At 39.5% G+C, this 12481-nt stretch overlaps 2 protein-coding genes across 2 annotated transcripts in view; both read right to left on the bottom strand.

Moving 5' to 3' along the window:
* Positions 1–12481, bottom strand: part of LOC134812866 (uncharacterized) — a 912489-nt gene that overhangs the window by 104558 nt on the left and 795450 nt on the right. The window lies entirely within an intron of this gene.
* On the bottom strand, positions 965–9369 carry LOC134812871 (uncharacterized). The gene is made up of 5 exons (XM_063820459.1): positions 8628–9369; positions 8157–8285; positions 3715–3838; positions 3178–3272; positions 965–2576 (listed from the first exon to the last, which is right to left on the bottom strand). Exons 1-5 carry the CDS (start codon positions 9264–9266, stop codon positions 1974–1976), a joined length of 1590 nt encoding a protein of 529 aa, XP_063676529.1. The 5' UTR covers positions 9267–9369; the 3' UTR covers positions 965–1973.

The following is a 12481-nucleotide window of genomic DNA, read 5'->3' as shown; positions in this document are numbered from 1 at the left end:
ACTGCTGAGTGGGAAACCCAGCAGTACACATTCCTCAGCCTAGTCCTAAAGTGCCCGCTAATTTAACCTGGGCTTTATACGCGTGTCATATTGGTGATTCCAATAAACACATACAATAAGCTATCACGTGATACTTTCACGTGAAATGCGGTACATAAGAGAATCTTGAAAAAATAAGATCAGCCTGAATAACTCTCGAGTAAAACGCCCAAAGATTAAGATATACACATACGTATAAAACATTGAGCCGCCAACACAACTGGGATATGTTTTCAGTTTCCCACTTTTAATAGTGAAATGGTTAATGTTTTGCGTCCTGATTGTGTTGCCGTCTCCTGTGTAAATGCAGCCAATCTACCTCCAGCAGCAGACTACAGTTGAATAAACACTCCTTTTTTTGGAAAAAATAACTAAAAAGCAAACTTGATATCGACTGCTGCTGAATTTCATCTAAATATTCGTCAACTGGGCGACACCATCAAATGACTTACCCTTGACAACCGTATGCTTTAAAATACACACATCTTACCTCACGCTCTGTCGACCTCACGTGACGTCATGGCACGTGGTGTGACGTCACGTCACGAGGTATGACGTCACGTGGCGTAAGATAGTGTAACACACATATCTACTCAGGTGATGGTTAACTTTGACCCCTCTCCACGCAAAACACGCACATATCAACACAACAACTTCTCACTCAATAGCTAACCACCACCTCTTATATACACATATAACGGCCCCTCAACAACATCTCACACCAACACGTGCAGTGCAACACTGCGCGCTAAACACGTGCAGTGCAACACTGCGCGCTTAAAACGTGCAGTGCAACACTGCGCGCTAAAAACGTGCAGTGCAACACTTCGCGCTTAAAACGTGCAGTGCAACACTGCGCGCTTAAAACGTGCAGTGCAACACTGCACGCTAAAAACGCGACGTGCAGTGCAACACTGCGCGCTAAAAACGTGCAGTGCAACACTGCGCGCTTAACTTTCATGACAATTTGGGGAATAATCACTGCCATAATCACATCTGTGCAAAAGTTGACATGAATGTTGACACTCATATTCGCTTAATTCATGATGATATTTTGATGTGGAAAAAATTTACATAGCCTAATGGCTCCTTTGTAAAGTTGTTGAGAGGCCGCTATAAGACAATTGAAACAATATAAACAAACACAGCTGCTGTTGACTTTATCAACACTCTCTAGTTCTGTAACAACACCGGGGAGGCGATGCAGTGGTACAATTTTATTATGTATTGCTTACTACTGTAAAATTCATTTCATCAGATGTGGGCTTAAATTCCTTTCTAGGGTAGGACAGGTATTAAATAAAGCATTTCCAATGTTATTAGTATGTTGATTTTTGGAGCTTGTTAGAGCTAACATTTAGCTTTTAATTACTTGAGTTTTAGGGCTCCCCGATGCCATTACCAGCTTTCCTCGTTATTTTATCACAGATCAGAGGATAAGAAGCTTTAGTTACAAAACTGTTAGTGTCACACCAACATTCCCCCATTCTTTCCAAACATAGATACATTCCTTTAACTTATAACCCGGTCCTGCCATCACATCATGCGCATTTGCAGGACCGCAATCCAAACAAACGATCCATCTTCTGGGCAAAGCCAGCCGTCCACAGCTAACACACCCCAGTCCAACACGATTGCAAATTTACAAAGCTTTAGCTTCCGTATGGGAAGTTAACTAATTGAACACAGAATTTACATCGCGATTTGGGAGAGATGGGCGCAGCTGCAATTCTTTAAGTTCAACCTACCGACCTGGACATAGCCTCAATCAGAGGATATCTAGATCTTCATGCCAAGTCCTGAGCGAATAATCTCTCCTGTTCGCATTCAGTCCATTATTTGACTGAAATTAGTCGATTATACATTGTGCAATTTGTATTTCCCATCCAGCATAACACTTGTAACTTGAGATTGATGGCCTAAAATATAAAATCTCAGTCGTACGACTGTGCCTTTGCTAGATCAGCCTGCATCCACACTTTAACGGGTATATCCTGCAAGAACTCCGGTTGTTGGGAGAAGTGGTCGTTTTGTGGGGAGAAAGTGAAGGGAGGAGACTTCTGGTGGGGAGACAGTACACCGGACATGTGATCCTCGGGCTGCAGATACGAGATGTGGCTATCTTGACTCAGGGAGTGGTTCAATCTCGAATCTAAGAGGTGGTCGTTGTTGGAGATGAAGGGGGAGTGCGGCTCTTCGCTGTAAGGGAACTTGTGAGCGGAGGAACCCGGGAACCCGGGGGAGTGATCACTGGACAGAGTGTAGGCTCCACCCTGAGAACAGTAGATAGAGGGAGGGGTGCAGACAGGCTTGTCGAGGATGCTAGGTGAAGTGGGGATGAGAGGGGATCCGGTCATCACATCGCTTAGAGGAGGATGAGAGAGAGGGGGAGGGTTAGCACACGACTTCTTCTGTACTATGTAACGAGATGTAGCTTCAGTGGGATTGTCGTGCTCGATAAACTTGCCTTTGTAAACGCACTGCTTCTTCAAACATTTCTGCTTCAGCTTGTTTGAACCTCCGAATTTACTCTTGTCCTGAAAATAAATAGAGAATCGAATTACCGATCATCAATGTTTCTGATGGATACTTAAATTGCTCATTACAATCTCACATCTAGACAACATTGTCTAGATGTGAGATATTCACGTTCAAGTTCCTATTAAGGACGATCTCATTTAGTATTTGCGATATGAGACCATGTCTCTCCGGCCTGGCCATGCCAGTGCGCGCGCAGCAAATGCGCGCACAGCGCTATGTAGTCTGCAATATTTTTGCGGCGTGTTCCAAAAAATACAAGATTGAAGACCTTTTTAGTAGACCATGACGTTATGCGATGTGCCACTAAATTTTCATGGTCATATATAAACACAGGAAATAAATCTTTAGGTCACATGATTCTCAACCGTGAGTCAAGTTTATAATAAAGATAGCCGTTGCAAATATCTTTATCTGTATTTACCAACATTTAACTGAAAAATGCTATTGACTTAAATAAACTAATAATTTGGACATACAAAAGTCGATAACATGTAAGTTGACTATGTAAATAGCTTATTGCGTAGCACATATTGAAACCAATCACCAATCTCGCTCAATAAATATCTGAAAATTAGAATTCAAAAGAGCAAAACTCACCTTACAAAAGACACATTCCGCGCAGTCATCCGTTCTGAGGCAATTCACACAAATCTTACACATTCTCATAGCACCTCTGCCTCTTGTCGAACTCCCTGATTAAATGAAACTTTTACACTTTATTCAAACTACCACCACACATTTAATATCTTAACAAGGTCCCAACTATACTACGTCACTGCACCAAAGAACGTACCTAGCATATTGTAAGTTTTAATTTGATTGCGCAATCCGGTTAACTGCAGTTACATGGTTAAGAAGAGTTCTTAAGTCAGACTCTAAAATCAGAGCACTAGAATTTCCTGGGTGGGCAACTATTATCAATGTTAATTAAATCAGAGTCATTAGAATAGATGTATGCCAAGAAGTTGGCGTGAATCAAAGGTAATCCTTGTATTCAAACACTGACAAATCGAATCTAGATATTTCTACTATAAATAGATATTATTTTACCATATAGAGAAATGAAATATAGCTATGACTTTCCAGGAAAACTGATGAAGAAGAGAAATTACAAACAAAACAACGTGAAGAAACCTCTCTTGTTGATGTGTTCACGGCTATCTGAACTATCTAAGGATTTTGGATAACCGTTTACTGCACGGTAGTTAACTCGCGCCCTGATCCCTGGGTTTTGTCCACGTAGTCTTGATCCGCGACCCTGAGAAATGGTGCTTCGTGAGCAAAAATTCTATAACAAAATAAGCATTAGAATGTTTATAAAAGATGGGGATTTACTCATATACTGTTCAATTTAAAAACCACCATACTTCAGAGTTGCGGTCATGGAACGTTATTGAATAAACAATTTTATGTTATGAAATGGTGCTTCGTGAACAAATATTCTATATCAAAATAAGCCTTAGAATGTTCATAAAAGATGGAGATTTACTCATATACTGTTAAATTTAAAAACCACCATACTTCAGAGTTGCGGTCATGGAACGTTATTGAATAAACAATTTTGAACAATAGCGAAAGATAAACAATAATAAGCTCTACACGCGACTAAAATTATCAGCTACAGGAGGCTACAGAAACACAGGTACAATGGTAAACTGGTAAACTGGTACACTGGTAAACTGGTAAACTGGTACACTGGTACACTGGTACAGGTACACTGGTAAACTGGTAAACTGGTACACTGGTAAACTGGTACACTGGTAAACTGGTAAACTGGTACACTGGTAGACTGGTAGACTAGTACAGGTACACTGGTACAGGTACACTGGTACAGGTACACTGGTACATGTACACTGGTACAGGTACACTGGTACAGGTACACTGGTACAGGTACACTGGTACAGGTACACTGGTACAGGTACACTGGTACAGGTACACTGGTACAGGTACACTGGTACAGGTACACTGGTACAGGTACACTGGTACAGGTACACTGGTACAGGTACACTGGTACAGGTACACTGGTACAGGTACACTGGTACAGGTACACTGGTACAGGTACACTGGTACAGGTACACTGGTACAGGTACACTGGTACAGGTACACTGGTACAGGTACACTGGTACAGGTACACTGGTACAGGTACACTGGTACAGGTACACTGGTACAGGTACACTGGTACAGGTACACTGGTACAGGTACACTGGTACAGGTACACTGGTACAGGTACACTGGTACAGGTACACTGGTACAGGTACACTGGTACAGGTACACTGGTACAGGTACACTGGTACAGGTACACTGGTATAGATACCTGGTACAGGTACACTGGTACAGGTACACTGGTACAGGTACACTGGTACAGGTACACTGGTACAGGTACACTGGTACATGTACACTGGTACAGGTACACTGGTACAGGTACACTGGTACAGGTACACTGGTACAGGTACACAGATACACTGGGAAAGGTACGCTGGTACACTCATACATTGGAATTCTGTACTTTTACTATTTTCATAATGGGAGTTTACTCCCATTGAGCGAAAGATAAACAAAAAGCTCTACACTCAACAATAATTTCGTCCTATTCACTTGAGTGTTGACAGAGATTTCACGACGTATTTTCATAGCATTAATATACACATATATAATATATAGTTATTCAATGGAATATGCAAATCTTACTGACTTGACCTTGACAAACAATACAACTAAGCCCAGCATGGCACACTCTCCACTACTATAACAATACACTAATGTAATATACTGTAACTATATTAACTCTTTACTGCACACATGAGTAAACCGTATTGTTTCATCCAGATTAACGAAGTAACTATTACAAGTAATCTCCTTCCACAGTTCCACCCCCCCCCCCCCCCCCCCCTGCACGGTGGATACGTTACTCATATTGTGGGTGCCACTTTAATCTGGCTATCACTCTAAACGGAGTCTAGAGGGAGTCACACATTAACAGATATTCGGCACGTTCCCTGTTTTTATAGTTACACTACACAGGTGTTACAGGGGGTACAAATGAGTTAAGTACACTGGTACAGGTACACTGGTGCAGGTACACTGGTACAGGTACCAGTGTACCTGTAGTTACACTACACAGGTGTTACAGGGGGTACAAATGAGTTAAGTACACTGGTACAGGTACACTGGTACCTGTAGTTACACTACACAGGTGTTACAGGGGGTACAAATGAGTTAAGTACAGCCAATTCTGTAAAACACCCTGGCTTAACAGTGAGGGTACGTGAAAATGAAGTAATATAACATATCAGGTACTCCAACTGAAGTGTAATTAAATGAGTTTTATAAACAATGTAATGGGTAATATATCTCCTGAGGGTGTCACATTGTCCTACATCACTGTAAGGTCCTGAACCTTTCACTTTTCACTTCCTAGCACAGTGCTGTATAAATATTATATACCTTGACACCTTGCAGTGGGCTCTAGTGTGGATACTCTGTATGTACGTGAAATATAGCTCAAAATTAACTTATAATTTAGACACGATTACAGATCAGTAATTCGATTGGGTGAGCAGTTATATGAGGGTAGCAATAAGATTATTAGATTAGAAATTATTATAATGTAGTAGGGGAACAACTAAGCGCCAACTAAGCGTCAAATTCTGAAAGTAAGTTTAATTTCACCCACAACAGTAACTTAAAAGGAGATTGAACAGGATATTAGGATAATCTGATATCTGAGTTACTCATAGCTAGACATACCTTGTAATACACCTATTAAAAACTACAATAAAACCTACAACAATAGAACAATAGATGTGAATTCTGGTGGGGAGGCCTAAGGCATATGTTTTTAACACGTGACAGAAATAAACCCATCAGCTTCTAGTTTCTTATCTAAGGCCACCAATCACCATTGACCAATAAACCTCAAACACCATAAAACCAAAATTGTTATCAGATAATCTCTCTCTCTCTTTATTGATTTAAAAAGCAAAAGTGTGTTTAGAATGTAGGCGGAGAGAAGTGGTTATGGTAGATAGTTCATATAATTAGTGGTGTAGCAGTGTAACACAGCTAATAGTTGCAAGTGTACCGTACTGCACTGTATCTAATATAATAAGCATGCTTCCTGCTTCACATATACGTTACAATGAGTTACACATTATATTATATATTTATATATTAACTTATTTATCACTGCCACCCAACCCAACATCAAATATTTCATTTATAATAAGACAATAAATTAGTGATTGCTCAAACTATAAACAAGCGATCTTCACTACGTCAACTTCGCTAATTTCTTTATTTTCTCATTGATTCCTTGTCCTTACTTAATAAACTAAAGGCTTAGCAACAACAGTATTTTAAATTGAGTCTGATTTGGTCTAGTAGGATATTAGACCGTTCTACATTACATCTCTTTAAATGTCTATTGTAACATTATTATAAATATACTTAAAATCTAAATTAATACCGTAATATTGTATTGTTGATAATTTCAGTAGTTTAGGCCTTAGTTCACTATTTACAGAAGCAAATACTGACTTGTCTAACTCTTTAAAGTATAAATTGTTCATTAATTTAAATATATCTTACTATATATAAAGCGAGACGTAGACGATTATATATATGGATGGATGGATGGATGGATCCGTGCCATTTTACTGACACCACGGCATCAACTTTAACGCAACTTTCCGCAAAAACCGTAAAATATATACAACTGAAACTTTTTTGACTGGGTCAAATGCTTTAATGGCCTTCAAATCAGCATGAAAAAATAAAAAATAGGCCAAGGAATAAGAATTTGAATGCCCAAAATTTGGACCCCCAAGTGGTATCAAAAACGCGAATTAAATAGGTAATAATTATTTTAGTCTCTCGAGTCTTGACACCATTTTAGGGTTAGACGGGTTCCTGCTAGTGTACATAAATTATCTGATCTCAATTCTTATCAACATAGTAGATGGGCAATTAAATTTCATTCTGCTCTATTCTAATAATCCGATATTTTAAGCTATTTTTCTATCTTTTGATACATCTCTCGTATGAGATATTGCAGAGTACAGTAAAAAGCAAGGTACTCTAATAATTGCTATTGAACACTGTTCAGTAATAAGTTAAGATAATTTTCCCTATGGCTTTACCAGTCAGAGTTTCTATTTTTTAACAGTTACAAGATCGCAGCACTATCCTGACCACTCCAATGTCAAACGTTTACACTTTTTACTCAGGATGCCACGTGATACTATTTTTGTAACAACTCAGATCGTAATATCCTTACTCCTTTATAAAGCAAGCCAGATCGTAACATCTGGTTTCACTTGTGCACCAGATACTTAGCCCACACTTAGTGCTCCTTCATAAATTACTTTCCTTCATGGCCAGCTCTGGCGGATGTTTACCCGATCTTTGGTCCCTTAGCGCCCAGTATGAAGTTCCTGATTTATCTATAGTGTAATTGCGCTATTCTAAAAATAAAAGCTAAATATTGCACAATTAAGATGAGTATGACAACAGTTTGAGGATATAAGATCATCACATCACACACAATAACAAATATTCTACTTTCAAAAGTTTCTTACTCGTTTTTTCCCAGGGAAGAGAGCCCCTGCAGGGAAGAGTGAAGGGTCTATTGTTTTAGCGAGAGTAGATCTGTTCTTGCTGCCGCGCGGTCGTCCTCTCTTCCCTCTCTTCTCAATCCTCACAAACCCCTGTCAAATGTCAATGTTAAATCAGAGTTACAACTTGGATCAAAGATTTGCTTTCTTGGCTCAACCTCGAGACTAAACATCTAGACATAATGAAGTGAAGTGCAGTGTGATGTTGGCTTGGTAGCGATACGTCTGATGTGTTTTATGAAGAAGTAATATGGGAGCGCCACGTCTGTCTGGTGGAAGACAATGCTGTGAGTGATTTTAACTCAACACCTTGATCATTAACAAGGCAGAAACAATTAACATTCGCCATTCGGCGATCATCAAACGTTTTGCAGGGAGTAGCGGCGGGAGAGAGCGGTGGAGGGATGTGGATATGACGAAGTAATGCGGACTCACGTTAAGGTGAAGTGGTGTGGTGTCCCTGTGCAGCGAGGAGGGGTAGTCGTTGGAGACCAGGTAACCGGGCGAGGTGGCGTCGAATGAGAAGTGAGGAGTAGGAGAGGTGAAGGGAGAGACCAAGCAGTCGGAGGGCGAATGAACTGAACTCTTGTCTGACTTGTTGTTGGGAGAGCTGTACGGAGAGTCGTTAAAGTGCAATTGGAGCGGGGTTGAGACGAAATTGTTCTTGGTGTCGCTGGGCTGGTCCCAGGGCTCCTCCTTTATCATGAAGTTAGAGTCGTACCCTGAGGTTCCGTTAAGTCCCTCCACAATGCTCTCAGAAACACGGATATAAGAGGCAGAGGACTGGGAGAACTTGAGAGGAGGCTGAGGAACTGCCGTGTTGTACGGGGAACTGTAAGAGTAGGACCTGGCAGGTACTTCATAGCTGGAGCCGGTGTTGGAAGTCATGTTGAAGGTAGTGGTGCAGGTGGTACCTAGAGTAGAGGGTAAGCTAGCACCCTGGCAAGGTGCCAACAGGTCGTCTGGGTGCTGTTTGAACTCTCTGACGGAGGGAGGTACAGAGGAAACTGAGGAGTCGAGGAACTTGGAGCCGAATGTGGATAGTTTGGTGGACGAGTCAGGGTTGTATGCCATCGTGCTGGTTCAGAGTAGTGTGTTTTATGAAGGAGCAGTAGAGGACACGACACAGTCACGTTTTATCATATCTCATAGGACTGTGAGATTTCATCCAAAACCTTAGAACAAGTTTATACGTTAGTGTTAAATTATATGGTTAAAGTCGATTAATATTACCTGACACCACAAATAGGATGGATTTATCGGTAATTATTTTATTTCTATTTCTATAGAAAATAGATCTGTATTGTTAATGGTCTTAGAAATCTAAAAAATGTAGTTATCAAGATTGACAATCAAAATATAGAAATGGACAAAATCTTTCCAGATGAGAAAAACAGGAGGATAGAAAGTATAACTAATCTAAAGAGTGAATCTACACTAACATGTATTAAGAAGTTTTGCAGTTTACTGCAATTTTAGTTCTTTAGTTCTATTAAGAAGTTTTGCAGTTTACTGCAATTTTAGTTCTTTAAAAAAGTTATGATAACACTAAAACTAGACCAATTCTAAATCTAGACTTGTTACTTTGAGTATCTACGAGTGGATACGGTGTAAGATAAGTATGATAGTCAAGTCATGGTTAAACATTGTCAAGTATTCATGCTCTATCCAAAATTTTAGTTGGCTTTTAAATTAGTTGACAGCTAATTTAGTCGCATTTGATTAGTTCAGAAACATTTTAGTCAAATATTTTAATTTATTTTTAGTAGACTAATTATTCGGTTCTGAATGCAGTTAATTCTTTGTACCAAATAAAGCCAATATAGCCACCACATTTTTCAGAAAACCTTCTATCAGATTAAGATCTGGAAAGCAAACAAGTTAATTTACCACAAGCATAAATGCTGATTGTTAATTTCCATTCAATGCTATTATGTGGTACAATTTACCCGTTTTATATACAATTTTAGGTTATGGTTGCTTGTTAAAAATAATTTGATGAATTTTGTCCATCAAAAAGTATGTCCATCAGAGAAACTGTGTGAAAGAAATTAATTTAAGGCAGCTAATATGAAATGGCTTTTTACTGTAAAAATAATCATAAATGTTAAATGCTTATAATCAGTCTATCTAACGACCCCTGAACCCAGTACAGTAGAACCTTTACTAGGCCTCTTCTTTTCCCAAACTTTTTAATCTATTAAAAATGTGATACACTCAAAACAAAACAAAAAAGTTTATAATTTATTATATACCCAGAATTTCTAGATTAATTTTGCACCCAGATAAAAGTGAGATCACAGAGGGATCTTTGATATTATGTTCTATGGTATAGTGCTGCTGCAAATTATTGGAAGATACTACAGTCAGTGGCGTAACGTTGCCTGTTGGCGCCCCCCTGCCGAAAAAAGCGCCCCCCTGTTGGCGCCCCTCCCCTTTTGGTGCTCCTCCCTAAAATTGAACAAATTAGGTGATTTTAGAGAATACGCCGGTAAAATCTCTAAAAAAGTGTGTATCTAGAGCAAAACGCGCAGTTTTGCTAGTACTTTAGTTAAGTTTTCGAAATTGTCCCACATTCAAACGACGATTTGGCGCCCCCCTAAGACGGCGCCCCCCTGCACAGCGGGGTCAGCAGGGCCTTTCGTTACGCCACTGACTACAGTTTCTGCAAGCTCCAGTAATTTAGGTAAGGTTGTCGGATAGGCTAGGAGAGAGCAAGTGGATACAAATGATTGGATATAAAATCAATAAATGTTTTTGCCATGAAACGGACCAAACTGATCCTAACTCATATTCCACTCATCATAGCATATCGCTTCAGCATGTACAAAGGGCATAACCTCAATCAGTTTAATGTAGTGAAATGACTGGTGTGAATGAAGTAGTGTACTAATACAAGTTGGAGAGGATCAGGTAAGCTTAGTCAGCATCCATGATGTTACAAACCCTCTGGGACATTACTGCGCCCAGTCTCCAAAGTTACAGTAAATTCCTACTACGGACAAACAAACACAGACAAAACACCAACAAGAAACTGATATACACTAGCTAGCTCAGAGAGGAAATGAGTACCGGCTCAGGAGGTATGTCAAAACAGGGCGCCCTTTCGAACACTACTCGGGCTAGAATCAGTGCAATTCGGACACTACTATGCAACTGAACCATGCAAAACTATATAAGTACACCTATGCTGGCAAGGCAATAGGTCAGACTGCCAGTCCTGAAAACCAGTTCTATGATAAGGGTCACGCAAGCCCCGAAGGGTTAATACAAAATCAATAAATGTTTTTGCCATGAAACGGACCAAACTGATCCTAACTCATATTCCACTCATCATAGCATATCGCTTCAGCATGTACAAAGGGCATAACCTCAATCAGTTTAATGTAGTGAAATGACTGGTGTGAATGAAGTAGTGTACTAATACAAGTTGGAGAGGATCAGGTAAGCTTAGTCAGCATCCATGATGTTACAAACCCTCTGGGACATTACTGCGCCCAGTCTCCAAAGTTACAGTAAATTCCTACTACGGACAAACAAACACAGACAAAACACCAACAAGAAACTGATATACACTAGCTAGCTCAGAGAGGAAATGAGTACCGGCTCAGGAGGTTGGATATAAATATAATCTTTTAATCTTTCCCATCTTTTCAGAAATATCATTGTAATAAACATAATAACATGGTCGCATCTTGTGGGCCTGGATTGGATGAGAATTATATACTCAATCTTGGTTGATTTTGGTGCACCTGCTTTACCTTCCAGAGGAGACTAAAGTTCAGAAACTTGCCCCAGAGGCTAAAGAGTGACTACCACAGTGACTGTTCATTAGGAAGATGTATTCCAGAATCCAGGAGTCCTGGACAGTCTTAACATTAAAAGAATTATCACCTTTAAAGTTGGATTGGTCTAGAATAGGACCCTGCTAATGACCACTTGAGAAGACTTGGGCCTTTTTCTTTAAAATGAGCTGATCAAATCAAATCAAATAAAAAATAATGAAACAAACATCATCACACGTCATCAAAATATTTCTACATTCATTTATAAATCAACCTAAAATGCTAGGTACAAAGACCCAGTAAAATTGTAACCAATTATGCTTTCCGCTACTATATAAGTTGATACAAAATTGTTAGCAATATCAGGATTATACCTAAGATATTCATTGTGTGTTTCTTTAAATTAGAATTAGAATTAGAATTAGAATCAAATTTACACAGCAATACAATAAGAATAAAAAATAATTTAAGAAGCTTCAATCTGCTGTGCAGGACATTCAAGTC

The sequence above is a fragment of the Bolinopsis microptera genome, chromosome 3 (genome assembly GCF_026151205.1).
Source record: "Bolinopsis microptera isolate Bmic1 chromosome 3, MBARI_Bmic_1.0, whole genome shotgun sequence".
Lineage (NCBI taxonomy): Eukaryota > Metazoa > Ctenophora > Tentaculata > Lobata > Bolinopsidae > Bolinopsis > Bolinopsis microptera.
This window is presented reverse-complemented; position numbering and strand designations above follow the sequence as displayed.

Coding starts and splice junctions, on each gene's coding strand:
- LOC134812871 (XM_063820459.1), bottom strand. CDS start 9,266: ATGGCATACAACCCTGACTCGTCCACCAAACTATCCACATTCGGCTCC. Junction 3,839..8,156: donor TCTTCCCTGGGAAAAAACGA/GTAAGAAACTTT, acceptor ACCATTTCTCAG/GGTCGCGGATCAAGACTACG. Junction 3,273..3,714: donor TGAACACATCAACAAGAGAG/GTTTCTTCACGT, acceptor TCATTTAATCAG/GGAGTTCGACAAGAGGCAGA.